This window comes from Scyliorhinus torazame, chromosome 16 (genome assembly GCF_047496885.1).
Source record: "Scyliorhinus torazame isolate Kashiwa2021f chromosome 16, sScyTor2.1, whole genome shotgun sequence".
In the NCBI taxonomy this organism is placed as follows: domain Eukaryota; kingdom Metazoa; phylum Chordata; class Chondrichthyes; order Carcharhiniformes; family Scyliorhinidae; genus Scyliorhinus; species Scyliorhinus torazame.
In genome coordinates this window covers 98153263-98178253 of record NC_092722.1, presented here as the reverse complement: position 1 = coordinate 98178253, position 24991 = coordinate 98153263, and the positions used below count along the sequence as shown (strand labels likewise).

Here is a 24991-nt window from a genome sequence, read left to right as displayed (position 1 = left end):
TTCTGAGAAGGTTTGGGTTTGGGCAGGGATTTATGAAGTGGGTCCGGTTGCTATATCAGGCACGGTGGCGAATGCATGGACAAACCGGGTTCCATCAGAATATTTTAGTCTGTGTTGGGGGGGTCGAGACAGGGGTGTCCACTTTCCCCACTTCTGTATTCCCTGGCCATAGAGCCCTTTTGCAACGGGCGCTAAGAGCATCGAACATTTGGCGGGGGATAGTGAGCGGGGGTGGGGGTGGGGGGGGGGGGTGGGTGGTAGAACCATAGGTTCTCGCTCTACGGACGATTTGCTCCTTTATATAACAGACCCGTTGGGGGGAATTTCAGGAATTATGGGGATACTGGAGGAATTTAGTCGGTTCTCAGGTTACAAACTGAATATTGGTAAGTGAAGTTTTTGCGATCCAGGCAAGGGGGCAGGAGTGGAGACAGAGGGAGATGCCGTTTAAAGTGGTGGGAGGGAGTTTTAGATACCTGGGGATTCAAGTGGCAAGGGATGGGGGTCAGCTACATGAACTAAATTTGGGCAGGTGATTGAGCAAACAAAATGGGACTTCTGTAGGTGGGATGTGCTCCCGCTGTCATTGGCGGGGAGGGTACAGACTGTGAAGATGACAGTCCTCCCGAGATTGCTGTTCGTGTTTCAGTGTCCTCCAATCTTCATCCCCAAGGCATTTTTTAGGAAGATGACGCGCCGATCTTAGGCTTTATATGGGCCGGAAGAAGACCCGAGGGTGCAGAAGGTCCTTCTTGAACGGGGAGGGGGGGCTTGGCCCGTCCCGAACTTTATTAATTACTACTGGGCGGCTAATATATCTATGGTTAGGAAATGGGTAGTGGGGGAGGGGTCGGTGTGAGAGCGAGTGGAGGGCGGCATCCTGCAAGGGCACGAGTCTGAAGGCTTTGTTAGCGACACCTCTGCCGTTCTCTCCGGCGCAGTATTCTACAAGCCCAGTGGTAGTGGCAGCCTGAGTGTGTGGGGGCAATGGAAGGCAGCACATGAGACTGGAGGGGGCGTCAGTGTGGTCACCGATCTGTGGCGATCACCAGTTCGCTCCGGGGGGGGGGGGGGGGGGGGGGGGGGGGGGGGGGGGGGGGGGGGGGGGGGGGGGGGGGGGGGGGGGGGGCGGGGTGCTGGACAGGGGCTTCAGGAGGTGGCAGCGGGCAGGGATTGAGAGATTTGGGGACCTCTTTATTGAAGAGAGTTTCCCGAGCTTGGAGGAGCTAGAGGAGGAGTTTGAGTTGCCGGGTGGGAACGGGTTCCAGTACCTGCAGGTATGGAATTTTGTTCGGAGGCAACTTCCCTCGCCTCCCTCTAAGGGAACTACATGTTAAGGTGTTGTCTAAAACAGGAGTTGGGGAGAGGAGGGTCTCGGAAATATATAAGGAACTGATGGAGTGGGAAGGTGTCCCAATTGGGGAGGTGAAGAGGAAATGGGAGGAAGAGCTGGGAGGGGAGTTGGAAGTCGGGTTATGGGAAAAGACCCTGTGGCGAGTCAATGCATCCTCATCATGTGCCAGGCTTAGCCTGATCCAATTTAAGGTGGTCCACAGGGCTCACATGACTGTGACCCGGATGAGCAGGTTTTTTGAGGAGGTGGAGGACAGATGTGGGAGAAGTCCTGTGAACCATGTACATGTGTTTTGAGTGTGTCTGAGACGGAGGGGATTTTGGCAGGGATATTCAGATGCCATGTCCAAGGTCCTGGAAGGGAGGGTGACACCGAGTCCAGAGGTGGCAATATTTGGAGTGTTGGAAGATCCGGAAGCCCGGGGCAGGGGAAAAGAGAGGCCGACGTCTTGTTGGCCTTTGCCTCCTTGGTGGCCCGGAGACAGATTTTGCTGGGATGGAGGGACCCGGAGCCTCCAAAGTCGGGGGTTTGGGTCAGTTACATGGCAGGGTTTCGGAGGCGAGAGAAAATAAAGTTCGCTCGGAGGTGCAGGTGTTCATCGACTTCTTCAAGGAGAATTGGGGGGGGGGGGGGGGTGCGCGAAGGGGAGGCATGGAATGATGTACAAGGGCAGGGAATCTGCTGTATGGGTAGTTAGGGTTTAGGGATGGGGGAGTTGGGTGTGTTGTGGGGGTTTTGCGTGTGTTGGATCTCTCTGTTTAGAATGTTAAAATATTTTTGAAAGAAAAAAAGGCAGCTCACCACCACCTTAGGGATGGGCAATGGGCAATAAACACTGGCTTTGCCAGAGATGCCCACATGCCATGAATGAAAAAAAAGTCAATGCTTTAAGTCAACAATCTTTTAGCAGAATAGGTTATAAGTATGGAAGCAAAGGGAAAGCACAAATGCAAGGTCAGGATTAAATGAGGTTCAGCATTGACTGTGGATAACTACTAACCCAGGAACCCTCTGGCACCGCGACACTCCACATAGGGCGCCCCCCCACCCCTACTAACCCAGGAACCCTCTGACACTGCGACACTCCACATAGGGCGTGCCCCCCCCCCCCCCCCCAGCCACACACACAGCGCTCCCCGAGTTCGGCACTTGGGAGTGTCCGATGGATCAATCAAGTCCTTGGAATGAGGCTTGAATACATTACTTTGCGACTCTGAGGCGAGTTTGACAGTTAACCGTCTCCTGCTCTGCCCTCTGTGCTCTAGGACACTTCAGCTGGGCAATCAGATTGAAAAATCAAACTTGAAACAGCGCAGGAGTGGCCGATTCATGAAGGAACAAAGGTGTGCTTTAGCTTCATGTACCCGAGACACAATAGCAAGTTACATATTCCAACAGTCTACAGCAGTATCAGACAAGTGATAAACACACTTACTTTATCCACAAAAGCTTTAGCTTCAGTTTCAGAACACTGGAATGGACTATCTGACACTGTTGTGTTTGTGCTGAGGAGGGAAGCAAAGTCACATTTCAGTCAATCTGATGTTCAAAACAATCAATGGGCAGAGAATGTCGCTGACATCGGTTCTTTTTTTTTATAAATAAACATTTTATTGAGGTATTTTTGATTTTACGTCAACAACAAAATAAACAATGTACATGAATTTATAAACATAGTGCAAAAGCAGTCTTCCTCCCTTATAGGTCCCACCTTTATTAACCCCCTACACTAAACTGAGCTAACTCCCCCCCCCCCCCTTCTGCTGGCGATTAATTTTCCGCAAAGAAGTCGTCAAACGGCTGACGGCTGCCACCTTCGGGCGAACCCTAACATTGACCCTCTCAAGGGAACTTGATTTTCTCCAAACAGAGAAAGCTAGTCAGATAGCCAGGCCTCCGACTTCGGGGGCTTTGAGTCCCTCCAAGCTAATAGTATCTGTCTCCGGGCTACCAGGAAAGCAAAGGCCAGAACGTCTGCCTCTTTCTCCTCCTAGATTCCCGGGTCTTCCGACACCCTAAAAATCGCCACCTCTGGACTCGGTGCCACCCTTGTTTTCAACACCGTGGAGATGACATCTGCAAACCCCTGCCAAAATCCCCTAAGCTTTGGGCATGCCCAGAACATGTGGACATGGTTCGCTGGTCCTCCCGCACACCTTGCACACCTATCTTCTACACCAAAGAACCTGCTCATCCAGGCCACTGTCACGTGAGCCCGGGGAACAACCTTAAACTGTATCAGGCTGAGCCTGGCACATGTTGTGGACGCGTTGACTCTACTCATGCCGTCCGCCCAGAGACCATCCTCTATCTCTCCGCCCAACTCCTCTTCCGACTTGTGCTTCATCTCCTCCGTCTGCATCCCCTCTGAACCCATGAGTTCCCTGTAGACGTCGGAGACCTTCCCTTCTCCCACCCACACTCTGGAAACTACTCTGTCCTGTATCCCTCTTGGTGGTAGGAGCGGGAAGGTTGAAACCTGCCTACGTAGGAAGTCCTGCAACTGCTGGTACCTAAACTCGTTTCCCCTCGCCAATCCAAATTTCTCCACCAGCTCAGTCAGGCTAAGAAAGCTCCCCTCGATAAACACATCTCCCATCCTCTCAATCCCTTCTCTCTGCCATCTCCGAAATCCCCCATCCATCCTTCCCGGGGCAAAGTGGTGATTATTACAGATTGGAGACCAGACCGATGCTCCCTCTGCTCCCACATGTCTCCTCCACTGCCCCCAGACTCTCAGGGTCGCCACCACCACGGGGCTGGTGGAGTACCGTGCCGGTGGGAGCTGCAGAGGCGCCGTTATAGAACATAGAACATTACAGCGCAGTACAGACCCTTCGGCCCTTGATGTTGCGCCGACCTGTGAAACCACTCTGAAGCCCATCTTACACTATTCCCTTATCGACCATATGTACATCCAATGACCATTTGAATGCCCTTAGTGTTGGCGAGTCCACTACTGTTGCAGGCAGGGCATTCCACGCCCTCACTACTCTCTGAGTAAAGAACCTACCTCTGACATCTGTCCTATATCTATCTCCCCTCAATTTAAAAGTATGTCCCCTCGTGCTAGGCATCATCATCCAAGGAAAAAGGCTCTCACTGTCCACCCTATCCAATCCTCTGATCGTCTTGTATGTCTCAATTAAGTCACCTCTTAACCTTCTTCTCTCTAACGAAAACAGCTTCAAGTCCCTCAGCCTTCCCTCATAAGATCTTCCCTCCATACCAGGCAACATTCTGGTAAATCTCCTCTGCACCCTTTCCAATGCTTCCACATCCTTCCTATAATGCGGCACCAGAATTGCACGCAATACTCCAAATGCGGCCGCACCAGAGTTTTGTACAGTTATGGGGAGAGGTTTGTTCTCACTGGAACGAAGGAGGTTGAGGGGCGACCTGATAGAGGTCTACAAAATTATGGGGGGCATAGACAGAGTGGATAGTCAGAGGCTTTTTCCCAGGGTAGAGGGATCAATTACTAGTGGGCATAGGTTTAAGGGGCGAGGGGCAAGGGGCAAGGTTTAGAGTAGATGTACGAGGCAAGTTTTTTTACACAGAGGGTAGTGGGTGCCTGGAACTCGCTACCGGAGGAGGTGGTGGAAGCAGGGACGATAGTGACATTTAAGGGGCATCTTGACAAATACATGAATAGGATGGGACTAGAGGGATATGGACCCCGGAAGTGTAGAAGATTTTAGTTTAGACGGGCAGCATGGCCAGCACAGGATTGGAGGTCCGAAGGGCCTGTTCCTGTGCTGTACTTTTCTTTGTTCTTTGTTCTTATACAAGTTCGATACAACTTCCTTGCTCCTGTACTCCATACTCCTATTAACAAAGCTCAGGAAACTGTGCTTATTAACTGCTCCCTCAACCTGTCCTGCCACCTTCAATGATTTATGCACATATCCATCCAGGTCCCTCTACTCCTGGATCCCATTTTCTTCCTATTCTCCTGAGCAGAGGGATACAGATCCTTAGAAAATAGACGACAGTTTTAGATAGAGGATCTGGATCGGCGCAGGCTTGGACAGCCGAAGGGCCTGTTCCTGTGCTGTAAGTTTTCTTTGTTCTTGTTCTTGCTCCAATGTCTTATGGTCTTATCTTTAATACAGAGCTAGATAGGTTCTTGATTAATAATAATAATCTTTATTGTCACAAGTAGGCTTACATTAACACTGCAATGAAGTTACTATGAAAAGCCTCTAGTCGCCACACTCCGGCATCTGTTCGGTTACACGGAGGAAGAATTCAGGATATCCAATTCACCTAACATCACGTCTTTCGGGACCTGTGGAAGGAAACCGGAGCACCGGGAGGAAACCCACGCAGGCTCAGGGAGAACATGCAAACTCCGCACAGACAGTGACCCAAGCCGGGAATCGAACCTGGGACCCTGGAGCTGTGAAGCAACGGTGCTAACCACTGTGCTACCGTGCCGCCCATCAATAAGGGGATCAGGGGTTATGGGAAGAAGGCAGGAGAATGGGATGAGAAAAATATCAGCCATGGAGCAGACTCGATGGGCCGAGTGGCCTAATTCTGCTCCCATGATTTATGGTCTTACCAAAACAAACCAACTAATTTCTGCACATTGAATTTAATCTGCCACCTGTCCACTCATTCCACTTACTAGTCTAACCATTTTGAAATTCAAATGTCGTCATCACAATTTACAATGCTTTTCTACAGCGAAAACAGCGCGGGAGCAGAGAGAGCCGGGACAGCGAAAACAGCGCCGGAGGAGAGAGCCGGGAGATTTAAAAAGCGCGTGAGGAGAGAGCCGGGACAGCGAAAACAGCGCGGGAGCAGAGAGAGCCGGGACAGCGAAAACAGCGCCGCAGGAGAGAGCCGGGAGATTTAAAAAGCACGGGAGGAGAGAGCCGGGACAGCGAAAACAGCGCGGGAGCAGAGAGAGCCGGGACAGCGAAAACAGCGCCAGAGGAGAGAGCCGGGAGATTTAAAAAGTGCGGGAGGAGAGAGCCGAGACAGTGCTGGGAGAGGTGAGTGCACAAAAGGTGTGGCAGGAGTGCCTTTAGTCACGGAGTGCTGATTGGAACAGAGTGCATCTGAGTTTAGGTGAGTGACTGTGTGCTGATTGGAACAGAGTGCATCTGAGTTTAGGTGAGTGACTGAGTGCTGATTGGAACAGAGTGCATCTGAGTTTAGGTGAGTGACTGAGTGCTGATTGGAACAGAGTGCATCTGAGTTTAGGTGAGTGACTGAGTGCTGATTGGAACAGTGCATCTGAGTTTAGGTGAGTGACTGAGTTCTGGTGAGTGGCGAGAGAGGGCTGTGTTTTTGTTGGTGTTTGGGTTTATCCTGGAGGTTCTATAAAGAAAATTAAAAAAATATATATATTTAAATTAATTAACTAGTTGAATATGGCTGGACAGGTGATGGGCTGTTGCTGTATGATGATGGAACTGGTGGATCCATTGAGACCGTCAGTGACCACATCTGCAGCAAGTGTTGGCTGCTTGAGGAATTTCAGCTCAGAATTGATGAGCTGGAGACCGAGCTGCACACACTGCGGCACATCAGGGAGGGGGAACATTATCTGGACGCTTTGTTTCAGGAGGCAGTCACACCCAGTAGAATAAGTTCTGTTAATTCGGACAGTGGTCAGGGACAGAGTGGTGTGACTGCAAGGGAGGCAGGTAGGGGGATCCTGAGTTTAGGAGTTGAGGAGCCTCAGCCCTTGACCAACAGGTATGAGGTACTTGCTCCCTGTGTGGATGAGGAAGAGGGCTGTAGGGAGGATGCGTTGACTGACCACTGCACCGTGGTACAGGAAGCCATTCAAGAGGGGGGGAGCAAAAAGACAAGTGGTAGTTGTAGGGGATTCTATAATTAGGGGGATTGATGGCATCCTTTGTAAGCCAGATCGAGAGTCCCGCATGGTATGTTGCCTGCCCGGTGCCAGGGTGAGGGACATCTCTGATCGGCTTGAAAGGATTTTGGAGAGGGAGGGGGAGGATCCAGTTGTTGTGGTCCACGTTGGGACTAATAACATAGGTAAGACTAGGAAAGAGGACCTGTTTGGGGATTATCAAACACTAGGGACTAAATTAAAGAGCAGGTCCTCCAGGGTTATAATCTCTGGATTACTACCCGAGCCACGTGCCAATTGGCATAGGGTTGAGAAAATTAGATAAGTTAACACGTGGCTAAAGGAGTCGTGCGGGAAAGAGGGATTCCATTTCATGGGGCATTGGCATCAGTACTGGGGCAGGAGGGACCTGTACCGTTGGGACGGTCTTCACATGAACCATTCTGGGATTAGTGTTCTAGCGAATAGGATAAATAGGTTGGTCACAAGGACTTTAAACTAGCAAGTTGGGGGGAAGGGAAGTATAAAACTATGGACAGTATAATGGTTAATGGAGATCAAGGCAGCAGGTTACGTGACAGGTATTTATGTAGAGATATGGGTTCAAAGACAAGGAAAATTAGGAGAAAGGGTAAGAGGAAAAATAAATTGCGAAAAGTTACTGATCAAGGTGTTAGGATTCATAACAAAGACACAAAAAACAGCATAAGTGTACTTTACCTGAATGCTCGTAGTATACGAAATAAGGTAAATGAGTTGATGGCGCAAATCATCGTGAATGACTATGATTTAGTGGCCATTACTGAAACATGGTTAAAAGATGGTCATGACTGGGAGTTAAATATCCAAGGGTATCAGACTATACGAAAGGATAGAATGGACGGTAAGGGCGGTGGTGTAGCTTTGTTGTTTAAGGATGGCATCCGGGCAATAGTAAGGGATGATATTGATGCTATGGAGGACAAGGTTGAATCAATTTGGGTGGAAATCAGGAATAGTAAGGCGAAAAGGTCAGTGATAGGAGTAGTCTATAGGCCACCAAATCGTAACAGGATGGTAGGGCAGGCAATAAGCAAAGAAATAACGGATGCATGTAGAAATGGTACAGCGGTTATCATGGGAGATTTTAATCTGCATATCGATTGGTTTAACCAGGTTGGTAAAGGCAGCCTTGAGGAGGAGTTTATAGAATGTGCCCGGGATAATTTCCTGGAACAGTATGTAATGGAACCTACAAGGGAACAAGCGGTCCTAGATCTGGTCCTGTGTAATGAGGCAGAATTGATTAATGATCTCATAGTTCGGGATCCTCTTGGAAGGAGCGACCACAATATGGTGGAATTTAAAAAACAGTTGGAGGATGACAAGGCAAAACCAAACACTAGTGCTTTGTGCTTAAACAAAGGCGATTACAATGGGATGAGAGAAGAACTAGCTAAGGTAGACTGGGAGCAAAGACTTCATGGTGAAGCAGTTGAGGAACAGTGGAGAACCTTCCGAGCGATCTTTCACAGTGTTCAGAAAAGGTTCATACCGACAAAAAAGAAAGACGGTAGAAAGGGGAAAAATCGACCGTGGATATCTAAGGAGGTAAAATTGAAGGAAAAAACATTCTAAATTGAAGGAAAAAACATACAAAGTGGCAAAAATTAGTGGGAGACTAGAGGACTGGGAAGTCTTTAGGGGACAACAGAAAGCTACTAAAAAAGCCATAAAGAAGAGTAAGGTAGACTATGAAAGTAAACTGGCTCAGAACATAAAAGCAGATAATAAAAGCTTCTACAAATATATAAGACAAAAAAGAGTGGCTAAGGTAAATATTGGTCCTTTGGAAGATGAGAAGGGAGATTTAATAATAGGAGACGGGGAAATGGCTGAGGAGCTGAACAGGTTTTTTGGGTCAGTCTTCACAGTGGAGGACACAAATAACATGCCAGTGACTGATGGAAATAAGGATATGATAGGTGAGGATCTTGAGATGATTGTAATCACTAAGGAGGCAGTATTGGGCAAGCTAATGGGGCTAAAGGTAGACAAGTCTCCTGGCCCTGATGGGATGCATCCCAGAGTGTTAAAGGAGATGGCTAGGGAAATTGTAAACGCACTAGCGATAATTTATCAAAATTCACTAGACTCTGGGGTGGTCCCAAAGGATCGGAAAGTAGCAAACGTGACACCACTGTTTAAAAAAGGAGGTCGGCAGAAAGCGGGTAATTATAGGCCGGTAAGCTTAACTTCGGTTGTAGGGAAAATGCTGGAATCTATCATTAAGGAGGAAATAGCAGGGCACCTGGAGGGAAATTGTCCCATTGGGCAGACGCAGCATGGGTTCACAAAGGGTAGGTCGTGTCTGACTAATTTGGTAGAATTTTTTGAGGACGTTACCAGTGCAGTAGATAAAGAGGAGCCAATGGATGTGGTATATCTGGATTTCCAGAAAGCTTTTGACAAGGTGCCACACAAAAGGTTGCTGCATAAACTAAAGATGCATGGCATTGAGGGTAAAGTGGTAGCATGGGTAGAGGATTGGCTAACTAACAGAAAGCAGAGAGTGGGGATAAATGGGTGTTTCTCTGGTTGGCAACCTGTAACTAGTGGGGTCCCTCAAGATCAGTGTTGGGCCCGCAGTTGTTCACAATTTACATAGACGATTTGGAGTTGGGGACCAAGTGTAATGTGTCAAAGTTTGCAGACGACACTAAGATGAGTGGTAAAGCAAAAAGGGCAGAGGATACCGGAAGTCTGCAGAAGGATTTGGATAGGTTAGGTGAATGGGCTAGGGTCTGGCAGATGGAATTCAATGTTGCCAAGTGTGAGGCTATCCATTTTGGGAGGAATAACAGCAGAATGGATTATTATTTAAACGGTAAGATGTTAAAACATGCTGCTGTGCAGAGGGACCTGGGTGTGCTGGTGCACGAGTTGCAAAACGTTGGTGTGCAGGTGCAACAGGTGATTAAGAAGGCTAATCGAGTTTTGTCTTTCATTGCTAGAGGGATGGAGTTCAAGACTAGGGAGGTTATGCTGCAATTGTATAGGGTGTTGGTGAGGCCGCATCTGGAGTATTGTGTTCAGTTTTGGTCTCCTTACCTGAGAAAGGACATATTGGCACTGGAGGGTGTGCAGAGGAGATTCACTAGGTTGATTCCAGAGTTGAGGGGATTAGATTATGACGAGAGGTTGAGTAGACTGGGACTGTACTCATTGGAGTGTAGAAGGATGCGGGGGGATCTTATTGAGACATATAAAATTATGAAGGGAATAGATAGGATAGATGCGGGCAGGTTGTTTCCACTGGTCGGGGAAAGCAGAACTAGGGGGCATAGCCTCAAAATAAGGGGAGGTAGATTTAGGACGGAGTGTAGGAGGAACTTCTTCACCCAAAGGATTGTGAATCTCTGGAATTCTTTGCCCAGTGAAGCAGTTCAGGCTCCTTCTTCAAACGTTTTTAAGAAAAAGATAGATGCCTTTCTAAAGAATAAAGGGATTTGGGGATATGGTGTAAGGGCCGGAGAGTGGAGCTGAGTCCACAAAGATCAGCCATGATCTCATTAAATGGCGGAGCAGGCTCGAGGGGCCAGATGGCCTACTCCTGTTCCTAGTTCTTATGTTCTTATTTTGTATCATGTATAAATTTTGAATTTGTGCCCTGTATACCAAGGAATGGGTCATTAATATATGTCGCAGTATGGCTAATTTACACTTGCTAAAGGCAAAATACATTTATAAACGGGGATATGTCTTCTGACGGTAGAAGGCCTTTTTTGAATTAAACAAAAGCATCGGGGACAATAGATCCCTGGAGCATTCGCCATAGCAACAGCCAGAGTTGACTTGCTAACACTTTACTCATGCAGTACAAGAGGTGGTCAGGAGGACATGTTGAGGGCATCTGGTGGGAATAGGAAGACACGCCAGTTGTAGAAATGCTCTGGCTATGATTGGTTACATACTCTGGATTGTGAGGATAATCCCAGAGCTGGATAATGGTTTGTCAAAGATGGCAGAGAGGTTAAGCATGGATAGCAAACCGTAGTCACAGTATAAAAGGTACTCCTACAATTTCTGTAACCCTCCCCCAGTTACTCTCAGACCCCACCCCCGGTAACTCCTACCCTCACTCGCTCCCCCAATCCCTATCCCACATCCACCGTTATCACCTCAGGATATCTGCTAATTGAGATTATTATTTCATTGAATGACAATGTCCAAATTGCTTTGAGATGATCCAAGACAAATAAAATTCCAGCATGTCTTTTTTTGGTCAAGCTTCAGGTTATCTTCTTCACAAACTGACCATCTTGCCAGTCTTACACTTACCAGTTAATTCCTCCCACTGAGGATTTCTTCATGATCAGATCTGTCCAAAAATCATGCGTGCTTTTGATCACCTGAATAGCAAAGTCCTGCAAGCAATGAATCTCTTGTCATTAACTGTGTTTAAATCTGAAAAGTCAGCCAAAAGCTCGAAATCATCCAGGAGAATGGAGAACAGCAAATTGTCAAGAAAGATATCTTCTGGTAGAAATACAAGGCATAGAGTGAACACTGGAACTCAAGAACTACACCCGCCTTCATTAAAACAGTAAACAGAGGAAGGCAGAACATTAATCTTCAGACCACAGACCACAAGTACAATATTATCAAGCTTTACACAAGACTAACAGCTGCGAACATGCTTTTACAGCATTAACTTGGAATGAGGATGGACAACTTGCAGTGGATGGACAACTCCATTTCATAGAATTTACAGTGCAGAAGGAGGCCATTCGGCCCATCGAGTCTGCACCGGCTCTTGGAAAGAGCACCCTACCCAAGACCAACACCGCCACCCTATCCCCATAACCCAGTAACCCCACCCAACACTAAAGGCAATTTTGGATGCTAAGGGCAATTTATCATGGCCAATCCACCTAACCTGCACATCTTTGGACTGTGGGAGGAAACCGGAGCACCCGGAGGAAACCCACGCACACACGGGGAGGATGTGCAGACTCCGCACAGACAGTGACCCAAGCTGGAATCGAACCTGGGACCCTGGAGCTGTGAAGCAATTGTGCTATCCACAAGGCTACCGTGCTGCCGTGAGGATACCGTGAGGATTTGTCATCCTCAATGATCAGTTTTAATGAATCTCTGTCGCCAGCAGGCAATGCAGAGACCGACCTCTTCCTATTCTCTATACAAACAAAGACAGGAGAATACTGGGGATGATAGTAGTGTGGACAAGGGTGTCCAAAAGCTTGCCTGAAAAGGTGGATTTTCAAAATCATTGCGAAGGAAGGGAAAAGCAAGATTCAGGTGTTTAGGGAGGTTACCTCAGATCATGAGATGCTAAAGTGGGGTGCAAAACGGGTGAAGAAGGCCAGATCAGAGAAACAGTCAGTTCCGGTGTGAACTCGTTTGTTAAAGCTGGACGTGCTTACAGAGGGTAGGAGCAGAGGACATGGTGATGGATACTTATACTGTGATAGGGACGTACTCATATTGTGTATGAGCTAAAGTCTATAGATGATAAAAGATGTGAGGCTGGTCAGGAGAGCAGTGGAATTGTCAAATCTTTATTACTTACAGCAAAGGATTCCATTCGGCCCATCGTGTCCACACCGGCTCCCAAAAGAGCGGTCTAGTTAGTCCCATTTTCCAGCCCCATCTCCATTGATCTCTAAAATAACCACTTTCAAATATATATCTAGCTCTCTTTTGAAACTTCCTTTGGAATCCACCTCCACCACTTTCCGAAAAAGCACATTTCAAACCCCAACTCTCGGAATAAAGTTTCCCCTCATCTCACTTCTAGCTCTCTTGCTGACCATCTTGAAATTGTGACCACCCCGAGTCACCGACATATCAACTAGTGGAAACAGAATATTCTTCTTTACCCTGTCAACATTGTTCAGAATTTTGAACACTTCAATAAGGTAGCCTCTTAATCTTCTCTGCTCCAAGGAGAACAAGCTAATTTCTCAAATCTTTCCTTGTATCTAAAATTCCTCATTTCTGGAATCATTCTAGTAAATCACCTCTGCATTCTCTCCAGGGTTTTAATATCCTTCCTTAAATAAGGTGCCTAGAACTGAACACAATACTCCAAATGTGGTCTGACCAATGATTTATAGAGCTGTAGCATCACTTCCTTGCTTTTACTCTATGCCTCTATTTATAAGCCCAAGGATCCTATAAGCCTTCTTAACAACTGTTTCAGCTTGCCTGGCCACCTTCAGAGAATTATGCACCTGAACCCTGAGGTCCCCCTGCTCCTGTACTATTAAACCAATGTTTCTTCTACCAAAATGCATTTCCACACATTTCGCTGCATTGAAGTTCATCTGCCAGGTGTCTGTCCATTTGGCCAATTTGTCAACGCCCCTCTGAAGTCGTTCAGCATTATCCTCACAATTCATTGTTCTCCATAGCTTAGTACCATCTACAAATTTAGAGATTTTTCCCTCAAAATACCCACCTCGAAATCTTAAGGACCACAATTAGTGGTCTTTTACAATTTGGGTTAAAATTACAACTCAGCTTCAAATAGGACCAAGATTCAAATAGTCTGGGTCCCATTGAGACAGTTACCAATGAGTCGGGAGGAGTCAGTGGTTCCACACCATGTGCTGCGGAACAATCTTCCCCCTAAGCTTCACGGAAATTTTCTGCATAGGCCACACACACTTCTGTCCAGTTAAATGGTCTTGTGTGTGATTGCACATAAAGCTTTTAAAGGTGTTGCTCATTAAAATTACTGCCCTACTCCAAAAACAAAATCAGAACTATGTTGGTTGCTTCAATCTCCTGAGTGTTTAAGTGAAGGAATGTGCAGCTATCCAGGACTGGATGTCAGATAGAAAAGGAGAGCGCTAAAGGTAGATTCTTGTAGACTCAAGTTACACTTTACAGTCAAAAGTAATGTATCTTCCTATGACTGGATATATAATACTTAGGAGAGGGCAGTCCCATCTTGTTAGAAGAGGACGGTGTGACAAACCACTTCATCATCGTAGGTCAATACTGGGGTGGGGCAAAAGTAGACTGGTGAGGTTTAAAGTTAGAGCTGTGGGAAGATAGACAATGATTTGGGAGGAGATAATGTGTCTAGATTTAGATTTCAATGGTATGAAACAGGAACTGACCGCAGTGAACTGGGTAAAATGACAAGATAAGTGGGATGTGTTTAAAACAAAAATACTGTGATTCAGAAATTGTTTACATTCCTATTCTTAAACAGTTTAGTTAAAAAGAGGTAAGAGACAACATAAAACCAAAAATAAAAGCAAACAAAAATGAAAAAAGCACAGATCCGAGCAATGTTAAACCTAACTACAAACAGTGATAATAGAGAAAGCTTTAAAAAGGGAGCACGAAAATAAACTTAGAACATAGAACATTACAGTGCAGTACAGGCCCTTCAGCCCTCGATGTTGCGCCGACCTGTGAAACCACTCTAAAGCCCATCTACACTATTCCCTTATCGTCCATATGTCTATCCAATGACCATTTGAATGCCCTTAGTGTTGGCGAGTCCACTACTGTTGCAGGCAGGGCATTCCACGCCCTTACTACTCTCTGAGTAAAGAACCTACCTCTGACATCTGTCCTATATCTATTTCCCCTCAATTTAAAGCTATGTCTCCTCGTGCTAGACATCACCATCCGAGGAAAAAGGCTCTCACTGTCCACCCTATCCAATCTTCTGATCATCTTGTATGCCTCAATTAAGTCACCTCTTAACCTTCTTCTCTCTAACAAAAACAGCCTCAAGTCCCTCAGCCTTTCATCATAAGATCTTCCCTCCATACCAGGCAACATTCTAGTAAATCTGCTCTGCACCCTTTCCAATGGTTCCACATCCTTCCTATAATGCGGCGACCAGAATTGCACGCAATACTCCAAATGCGGCCGCACCAGAGCTTTGTACAGCTGCAACATGACCTCATGGCTCCGAAACTCAATCCCTCTACCAATAAAAGCTAAAACACCGTACGCCTTCTTAACAACCCTCTCAACCTGGGTGGCAACTTTCAGGGATCTATGTACATGGACACCGAGATCTCTCTGCTCATCCACACTGCCAAGAATCTTACCATTAGCCCAGTACTCTGTCTTCCTGTTATTCCTTCCAAAATGAATCACCTCACACTTTTCTGCATTAAACTCCATTTGCCACCTCTCAGCCCAGCGCTGCAGCTGATCTATGTCCCTCTGTATCTTGTAACATCCTTCCGCACTGTCCACAACTCCATTGACTTTAGTGTCATCTGCAAATTTACTCATCCATCCTTCTACGCCCTCCTCCAGGTCATTTATAAAAATGACAAAAAGCAGTGGCCCCAAAACAGATCCTTATGGTACACCACTAGCAACTGGACTCCAGTCTGAACATTTCCCATCAACCACCACCCTTTGTCTTCTTCCAGCTAGCCAGTTTCTGATCCAAACTGCTAAATCACCCTGAATCCATGCCTCCGTATTTTCTGCATTGGCCTACCGTTGGGAACCTTATCAAACGCTTTACTAAAATCCATATACACCACATCAACTGCTTTACCCTCATCCACCTGTTTGGTCACATTCTCAAAGAACTTAATAAGGTTTGTGAGGTACGACCTACGCTTAGAAAACCGTGTTGACTATCTCTAATCAAATTATTCCTTTCCAGATGATTATACATCCTATCTCTTTCAAGCTTTCCAAGATTTTGCCCACAACAGAAGTAAGGCTCACTGGTCTATAGTTACCGGGGTTGTCTCTACTCCCCTTCTTGAACAAGGGGACAACATTTGCTATCCTCCAGTCTTCTGACACTATTCCTGTAGACAAAGATGATTTAAAGATCAAAGCCAAAGGCTCAGCAATCTCCTCCCTAGCTTCCCAGAGAATCCGAGGATAAATTCCATCCAGCCCAGGGGACTTATCTATTTTCACTTTCATGAATTGCTAACACCTCCTCCTTATGAACCTCAAGCCCTTCTAGTCTAGTAGCCTGAATCTCAGTATTCTCGACAACATTGTCTTTTTCCTGTGTGAATACTGACGAAGAATATTCATTTAGCACCTCTCCTATCTCCTCGGACTCCACGTACAACTTCCCACTACTGTCCTTGACTGGCCCTACTCTTACCCTAGTCATTCTTCTATTCCTGACATATCTATAGAAAGCTTTAGGGTTATCCTTGATCCTGCCTGCCAAAGACTTCTCATGCTCCCTCCTGGCTCTTCTTAACCCTCTCTTTAGGTCCTTCCTAGCTAACTTGTAACTCTCGAGCGCCCTAACTGAACCTTCATGTCTCATCTTTACATAAGCCTCCTTCTTCCTCTTGACAAGTGTTTCGATTGCTTTAGTAAACCACGGTTCCCTTGCTCGACCACTTGCTCCCTGCCTGACAGGTACGTACTTACCTAGGACACGCAGTAGCTGTTCCTTGAACAAGCTCCACATTTCCATTGTGCCCATCCCCTGCAGTTTTCCTCTCCATCCGATGCATCCTAAGTCTTGCCTCATCGCATCACAATTGCCTTTCCCCCAGATATAACTCTTGCCCTGCAGTATATACCTATCCCTTTCCATCACTAAAGTAAACATAATCGAATTGTGGTCACTATCACCAAAGTGCTCACCTACCTCCAAATCTAACATTATCCAGTACCAAATCCATAATGGCCTCGCTTCTCGTTGGCCTATCTACATACTGTGTCAGGAAACCCTCCTGCACACATTGGACAAAAACGGACCCATCTAAAGTACTCGAACTATAGCATTTCCAGTCATTTCATTTTATTCATTTCAATATTTTGGAAAGAACAAAGAACAAAGAAATGTACAGCACAGGAACAGGCCCTTCGGCCCTCCAAGCCCGTGCCGACCATGCTGCCCGACTAACCTACAATCTTCTACACTTCCTGGGTCCGTATCCCTCTATTCCCATCCTATTCATGTATTTGTCAAGATGCCCCTTAAATGTCACAATCGTCCCTGCTTCCACCACCTCCTCCGGTAGCGAGTTCCAGGCACCCACTATCCTCTGCGTAAAAAACTTGCCTCGTACATCTACTCTAAACCTTGCCCCTCTCACCTTAAACCTATGCCCCCTAGTAATTGACCCCTCTACCCTGGGGAAAAGCCTCTGACTATCCACTCTGTCTATGCCCCTCATAATTTTGTAGACCTCTATCAGGTCGCCCCTCAACCTCCATCGTTCCAGTGAGAACAAACCGAGTTTATTCAACCGCTCCTCATAGCTACCACCCTCCATACCAGGCAACATTCTGGTAAATCTCTTCTGCACCCTCTCTAAAGCCTCCACATCCTTCTGGCGACCAGAATTGAACACTATACTCCAAGTGTGGCCTAACTAAGGTTCTATACAGCTGCAACATGACTTGCCAATTCTTATACTCAATGCTCCGGCCAATGAAGGCAAGCATGCCGTATGCCTTCTTGACTACCTTCTCCACCTGTGTTGCCCCTTTCAGTGACCTGTGGACTTTTACTCCTAGATCTCTATGACTTTCAATACTCTTGAGGGTTCTACCATTCACTGTCTATTCCCTACCTGCATTAGACCTTCCAAAATGCATTACCTCACATTTGTCCGGATTAAACTCCATCTGCCATCTCTCCGCCCAAGTCTGCATTTTGGCAGATCGAATCAGGCCAGGACCTACTCAGTTAATGGTATGGCGTTGAGGAGAGTTATAGAACAAAGAGATCTAGGAGTACAGGTTCATAGCTCCTTGAAGGTGGAGTCGCAGGTGGACAGGGTGGTGAAGAAGGCATTCGGCATGCTTGGTTTCATTGGTCAGAACATTGAATACAGGAGTTGGGAAGTCTTGTTGAAGTTGTACAAGACATTGGTACGGCCACACTTGGAATACTGTGTGCAGTTCTGGTCACCCTATTATAGAAAGGATATTATTAAACTAGAAAGAGTGCAGAAAAGATTTACGAGGATGTTGCCGGGACTTGATGGTTTTAGTTATAAGGAGAGGCTGGATAGACTGGGACTTTTTTCCTTGGAGCGTAGGAGGCTTAGGGGTGATCTTATAGAGGTCTATAAAATAATGAGGGGCATAGAGAAGGTAGATAGTCAACATCTTTAGTCAACATCTTTTCCCAAAGGTAGGGGAGTCTAAAACTAGAGGGCATAGGTTTAAGGTGAGAGGGGAGAGATTCAGAAGGGCCCAGAGGGGCAATTTTTTCACTCAGAGGGTAGTGAGTGTCTGGAATGTGCTGCCAGAGGTAGTAGTAGAGGCGGGTACAATTGTGTCTTTTAAAAAGCATTTAGATAGTTACATGGGTAAGATGGGTATAGAGGGTTATGGGCCAAGTGCGGGCAACTGGGACTAGCTTAATAGTAAAAACTGGGCGGCATGGACTGGTTGGGCCGAAGGGCCTGTTTCCATGCTGTAAACTTCAATGATTCCATGATTCTTTTTAAAAAAAAAAAAATATTTTATTGAAAATTTTTGGCCAACCATCACAGTACATTGTGTATCCTTTACACAGTAATAAAACAATATAAATAACAATGGCCAGTTTTATAAACAAGAAATAATATATAAACAAAAACAAAACTAAATGGCAACTGCCTTGTCCCAGATAAATATTCTCCAAAAATATGTTTTAACAGTCCAATATACAATTATCTATAACAACAACCTATACATATTATACTTATATATTAACATCCCTGAGAATCCCTCTGGCTCCTCCTCCCCCCCCCCCCCCCCCCCCCCCCCCCCCCCCGGGCTGCTGCTGCTGTCTTCTTCTTTTCCATTCCCTCTATCTTTGTGTGAGGTATTCGACGAACGGTTGCCAACACCTGGTGAACCCTTGAGCCGATCCCCTTAGGACGAACTTGATCCGTTCCAGCTTTATAAACCCTGCCATGTCATTTATCCAGGTCTCCACACCCGGGGGCTTGGCTTCCTTCCACATCAACAGTATCCTGCGCCGGGCTACTAGAGACGCAAAGGCCAAAACATCAGCCTCTCTCGCCTCCTGCACTCCCGGCTCTTCTGCAACCCCAAATATAGCCAACCCCCAGCTTGGTTCGACCCGGACCCCCACTACCTTCGAAAGCACCTTTGTCACCCCCACCCAAAACCCCTGTAGTGCCGGACATGACCAGAACATGTGGGTGTGATTCGCTGGGCTTTTCGAGCATCTCGCACACCTATCCTCTACTCCAAAAAATTTGCTGAGCCGTGTTCCAGTCATATGCGCCCTGTGTAACACCTTAAATTGTATCAGGCTTAGCCTGGCACACGAGGATGATGAGTTTGCCCTACTTAGGGCATCAGCCCACAGCCCCTCCTCAATCTCCTCCCCCAGCTCTTCTTCCCATTTCCCTTTCAGCTCATCTACCATAATCTCCCCCTCGTCCCTCATTTCCCTATATATGTCCGACACCTTACCGTCCCCCACCCATGTCTTTGAGATCACTCTGTCCTGCACCTCCTGCGTCGGGAGCTGCGGGAATTCCCTCACCTGTTGCCTCGTAAAAGCCCTCAGTTGCATATACCGGAATGCATTCCCTTGGGGCAACCCATATTTTTCGATCAGCGCTCCCAGACTTGCAAACGTCCCATCTACAAACAGATCTCTCAATTGTGTTACTCCTGCTCTTTGCCATGTTCCAAATCCCCCATCCATTCTCCCCGGAGCAAACCTATGATTATTTCTTACCGGGGACCACACCGAGGCTCCAGTCTTTCCCCTATGCCTTCTCCATTGCCCCCAAATTTTCAGAGTAGCCACCACCACCGGGCTTGTGGTGTATTTCTTCGGTGAGAACGGCAACGGCGCCGTCACCATGGCTTGTAGGCAAGTCCCCCTACAGGACGCCTTCTCCAATCTCTTCCACGCTGCTCCCTCCTCTTCTCCCATCCACTTACATACCATTGAGATGTTGGCGGCCCAGTAGTACTCACTCAGGCTCGGTAGCGCCAGCCACCCCCTATCCCTACTACGCTGCAGAAATCCCTTCCTCACTCTCGGGGTCTTCCCGGCCCACACAAAACTCATGATACTCTTCTCAATCCTTTTGAAAAAAGCCTTCGTGATCACCACCGGGAGGCACTGAAACACAAAGAGGAATCTCGGGAGGACCACCATTTTAACCGCTTGTACCCTCCCTGCCAATGACAGGGATACCATGTCCCATCTCTTGAAGTCCTCCTCCATCTGTTCCACCAACCGCGTTAAGTTTAACCTATGCAATGTACCCCAATTCTTGGCTATCTGGATTCCCAAGTAGCGAAAGTCCCTTGTTACCATCCTCAACGGTAAGTCCTCTATTTCTCTGCTCTGCTCCCCTGGATGCACCACAAACAGCTCACTTTTCCCCATGTTCAGCTTATATCCTGAAAATTCTCCAAACTCCCCAAGTATCCGCATTATCTCTGGCATCCCCTCCGCCGGGTCTGCCACATACACCAATAAATCGTCCGCGTAAAGAGATACCCGGTGTTCCTCTCCTCCCCTGAGTACTCCCCTCCACTTCCTGTAACCCCTCAATGCTATTGCCAGGGGTTCAATCGCCAGTGCAAACAATAATGGAGACAGAGGACATCCCTGCCTCGTCCCTCTATGGAGCCGAAAATACACAGACCCCCGTCCATTCGTGACCACGCTCGCCATCGGGGCCCTATACAGCAGCTGTACCCATCTGATATACTCATCTCCAAAGCCAAATCTTCTCAACACCTCCCACAAATAATCCCACTCCACTCTATCAAATGCTTTCTCGGCATCCATCGCCACCACTATCTCCGCTTCCCCCTCTGGTGGGGGCATCATCATTACCCCTAGCAGCCTCCGTATATTCGTATTCCGCTGTCTCCCCTTCACAAACCCAGTTTGGTCCTCATGGACTACCCCCGGGACACAATCCTCTATCCTCATTGCCATTACCTTGGCCAGAATCTTAGCGTCTACATTTAGGAGGGAAATAGGTCTATAGGACCCGCATTGCAGCGGGACTTTTTCCTTCGACATTTCATAGAATTTACAGTGCAGAAGGAGGCCATTTGGCCCATCGAGTCTGCACCGGCTCTTGGAAAGAGCACCCTACCCAAGGTCAACACCTCCACCCTATCCCCATAACCCAGTAACCCCACCCAACACTAAGGGCAATTTTGGACACTAAGGGCAATTTATCATGGCCAATCCACCTAACCGGCACATCTTTGGACTGTGGGAGGAAACCGGAGCACCCGGAGGAAACCCACGCACACACGGGGAGGATGTGCAGACTCCGCACAGACAGTGACCCAAGCCGGAATCGAACCTGGGACCCTGGAGCTGTGAAGCAATTATGCTAACCACTATGCTACCGTGCTGCCCTTCTTTAGGAGAAGCGATATCGTTGCCTCCGACATAGTCGGGGGCAGCTGTCCCCTTTCCTTCGCCTCATTAAAGGTTATCATCAGTATCGGGGCAAGCAAGTCCACATATTTCCTATAAAATTCGACTGGAAATCCATCCGGTCCCGGAGCCTTCCCCGCCTGCATACTCCTAATTCCTTTCACTACTTCCTCTATCTCGATCTGTGCTCCCAGTCCCACCCTCTCCTGCTCCTCCACCTTAGGAAATTCCAGCCGGTCCAGGAAGCACATAATTCTCTCCTTCCCATCCGGGGGCCGAGCTTCGTATAAACTTTTATAGAATGCCTTGAACACTCCATTCACTCTCTCCGTTCCCCGCTCGATCTCTCCTTCCTCATCCCTCACTCCCCCTATTTCCCTCGCTGCTCCCCTTTTCGTCAATTGATGGGCCAGCAACCTGCTCGCCTTCTCCCCATACTCATACTGTGCACCCTGTGCCTTCCTCCACTGTGCTTCTGCAGTACCCGTTGTCAGCAAGTCAAATTCTACGTGTAACCTTTGCCTTTCCCTGTACAGTCCCTCCTCCGGTGCCTCTGCATATTGCCTGTCCACCCTCAGAAGTTCTTGCAGCAACCGCTCCCGTTCCCTACTCTCCTGTTTTCCTTTATGTGCCCTTATTGATATCAGCTCCCCTCTAACCACTGCCTTCAGCGCCTCCCAGACCACTCCCACCTGGACCTCCCCGTTATCATTGAGTTCCAAGTATTTTTCAATGCACCCCCTCACCCTTAGACACACCCCTTCATCTGCCATTAGTCCCATATCCATTCTCCAGGGTGGACGCCCTTCTGTTTCCTCCCCTATCTCCAAGTCTACCCAATGTGGAGCGTGATCCGAAATGGCTATAGCCGTATACTCCGTCCCCCTCACCTTCGGGATCAACGCCCTTCCCAAATCAAAAAAGTCTATTCGCGAATTAACTTTGTGGACATAGGAGAAAAACGAAAACTCCTTACTCCTAGGTCTACTAAATCTCCACGGGTCTACTCCTCCCATCTGCTCCATAAAATCTTTAAGCACCTTGGCTGCAGCCGGCCTCCTTCCAGTCCTGGTTCTCGACCTGTCCAGCCGTGGCTCCAGCACCGTATTAAAATCTCCCCCCATTACCAACTTTCCCACCTCTAGGTCCGGGATGCGTCCTAGCATGCGCCTCATAAAACTGGCATCATCCCAGTTCGGGGCATATACGTTTACCAAGACCACCGCCTCCCCCTGTAATTTGCCACTCACCATCACGTATCTGCCCCCGCTATCCGCCACTATGGTCTTTGCCTCAAACATAACCCGAGTCCGCACTAGTATAGCCACCCCCCTGTTTTTCGCATCTAGCCCCGAATGAAACACCTGCCCCACCCATCCTTTGCGTAGTCTAACCTGGTCTATAAGTTTCAAGTGCGTCTCTTGTAACATAACCACGTCTGCCTTAAGTTTCTTAAGGTGTGCGAGTACTCGTGCCCTCTTTATCAGCCCGTTCAGCCCTCTCACATTCCACGTGATCAACCGGGTTGGGGGGCTTTTTACGCCCCCCCCCCTTGTCGATTAGCCATCCCCTTTTTCCAGCTCTTCATCCGGTTCCCACGCAGCTGTCCCCCCCCCCCAGGCGGTGGCCCCCGCCCACGGCTCCCCCCTCCCCCACTAGATCCCCCACTAGCGTAGTTACACCCCCCATGTTGCTCCCAGAAGTCAGCAAACTCTGGCCGACCTCGGCTTCCCCCCGTGACCTCGGCTCGCACCGTGCGACGCCCCCTCCTTCCTGCTTCCCTATTCCCGCCATGATTATCATAGCGCGGGAACAAAGCCCGCGCTTCCCTTTTGGCCCCGCCCCCATGGCCAACGCCCCATCTCCTCCACCTCCCTTCCTCCCTCCACCACCACCTGTGGAAGAGAGAAAAAAGTTACCGCATCGCAGGATTAATAACATAAAACTCATCTTTCCCCCCCCTTTTCCCCCCCTCTTCGCCCCACCACTTTGATTCAAACGTTCTTTTTTAATAACCCGCTTATTCCAGTTTTTCTTCCACAATAAAAGTCCACGCCTCATCCGCCGTCTCAAAGTAGTGGTGCCTCCCTTGATATGTGACCCACAGTCTTGCCGGTTGCAGCATTCCAAATTTTATCTTCTTTTTGTGAAGCACCGCCTTGGCCCGATTAAAGCTAGCCCTCCTTCTCGCCACCTCCGCACTCCAGTCTTGATATACGCGGATCACCGCGTTCTCCCACCTACTGCTCCGAGTTTTCTTTGCCCATCTAAGGACCATCTCTTTGTCCTTAAAACGGAGGAATCTCACCACTATGGCTCTAGGAATTTCTCCTGCTCTCGGTCTTCGCGCCATCACTCGGTATGCTCCCTCCACCTCCAGCGGACCCGCCGGGGCCTCCGCTCCCATTAACGAGTGCAGCATCGTGCTCACATATGCCCCGACGTCTGCTCCTTCTGCACCTTCAGGAAGACCAAGAATCCTTAAATTATTCCTCCTCGCGTTATTCTCCAGCACCTCCAGTCTTTCCACACATCGTTTATGGTGTGCCTCGTGCATCTCAGTCTTCACCACCAGGCCCTGTATATCGTCCTCGTTCTCGACAGCCTTTGCCTTCACGACCCGAAGCTCCCGCTCCTGGGTCTTTTGCTCATCCTTTAGCCCTTCGATCGCCTGTAATATCGGGGCCAACAGCTCCTTCTTCATTTCCTTTTTAAGTTCTTCCACGCAACATTTCAGAAACTCTTGTTGTTCAGGGCCCCATGTTAAACTGCCACCTTCCGTCGCCATCTTGGTTCTTGCTTGCCTTCCTTGCCGCTGCTCCAAAGGATCCACTGCAATCTGGCCACTTCCCTCTCCTTTTTCCATCCGTTTCCAGGGGGGATTCCCTTCTGGTTTACCGCACAGTGCTTCTAGCCGTTAAAATTGCCGTTGGGGCTCTTATTAAGAGCCCAAAAGTCCGTTCCACCGGGAGCTGCCGAAACGTGCGACTTAGCTGGTCATCGCCGCACCCGGAAGTCTGATTCTATGATTCTAAGTCCCCAAACAATCTAAATCCTGCTGTATCCTCTGACAGTCCTCATCGCTAACCGCAATTCCACCAACCTTTGTGTCGTCTGCAAACTTACTAATCAGACCAGTTACATTTTCCTCCAAATCATTTATATATACTACAAACAGCAAAGGTCCCAGCACTGATCCCTGTGGAACACCACTAGTCACAGCCCTCCAATCAGAAAAGCATCCTTCCATTGCTACTCTCTGCCTTCTATGACCTAGCCAATTCTGTATCCACCTTGCCAGCTCACCCCTGATCCCGTGTGGCTTCACCTTTTGTACTAGTCTACCATGAGGGACCTTGTCAAAGGCCTTACTGAAGTCCATATAGACAACACCCACTGCCCTACCTGCATCAATCATCTTTGCGACCTCTTCAAAAAG

The 24991-nt window shown here is 48.0% G+C and overlaps 1 protein-coding gene across 1 annotated transcript in view; it reads right to left on the bottom strand.

Moving 5' to 3' along the window:
• LOC140392960 (inorganic pyrophosphatase-like) overlaps window positions 1-24991 on the bottom strand; it is a 148217-nt gene that overhangs the window by 32185 nt on the left and 91041 nt on the right. Inside the window, 2 exon segments of the mRNA XM_072478772.1 lie at window positions 2790-2859; window positions 11508-11593. Of these exon segments, the coding sequence (XP_072334873.1) occupies window positions 2790-2859; window positions 11508-11593 (156 nt within the window).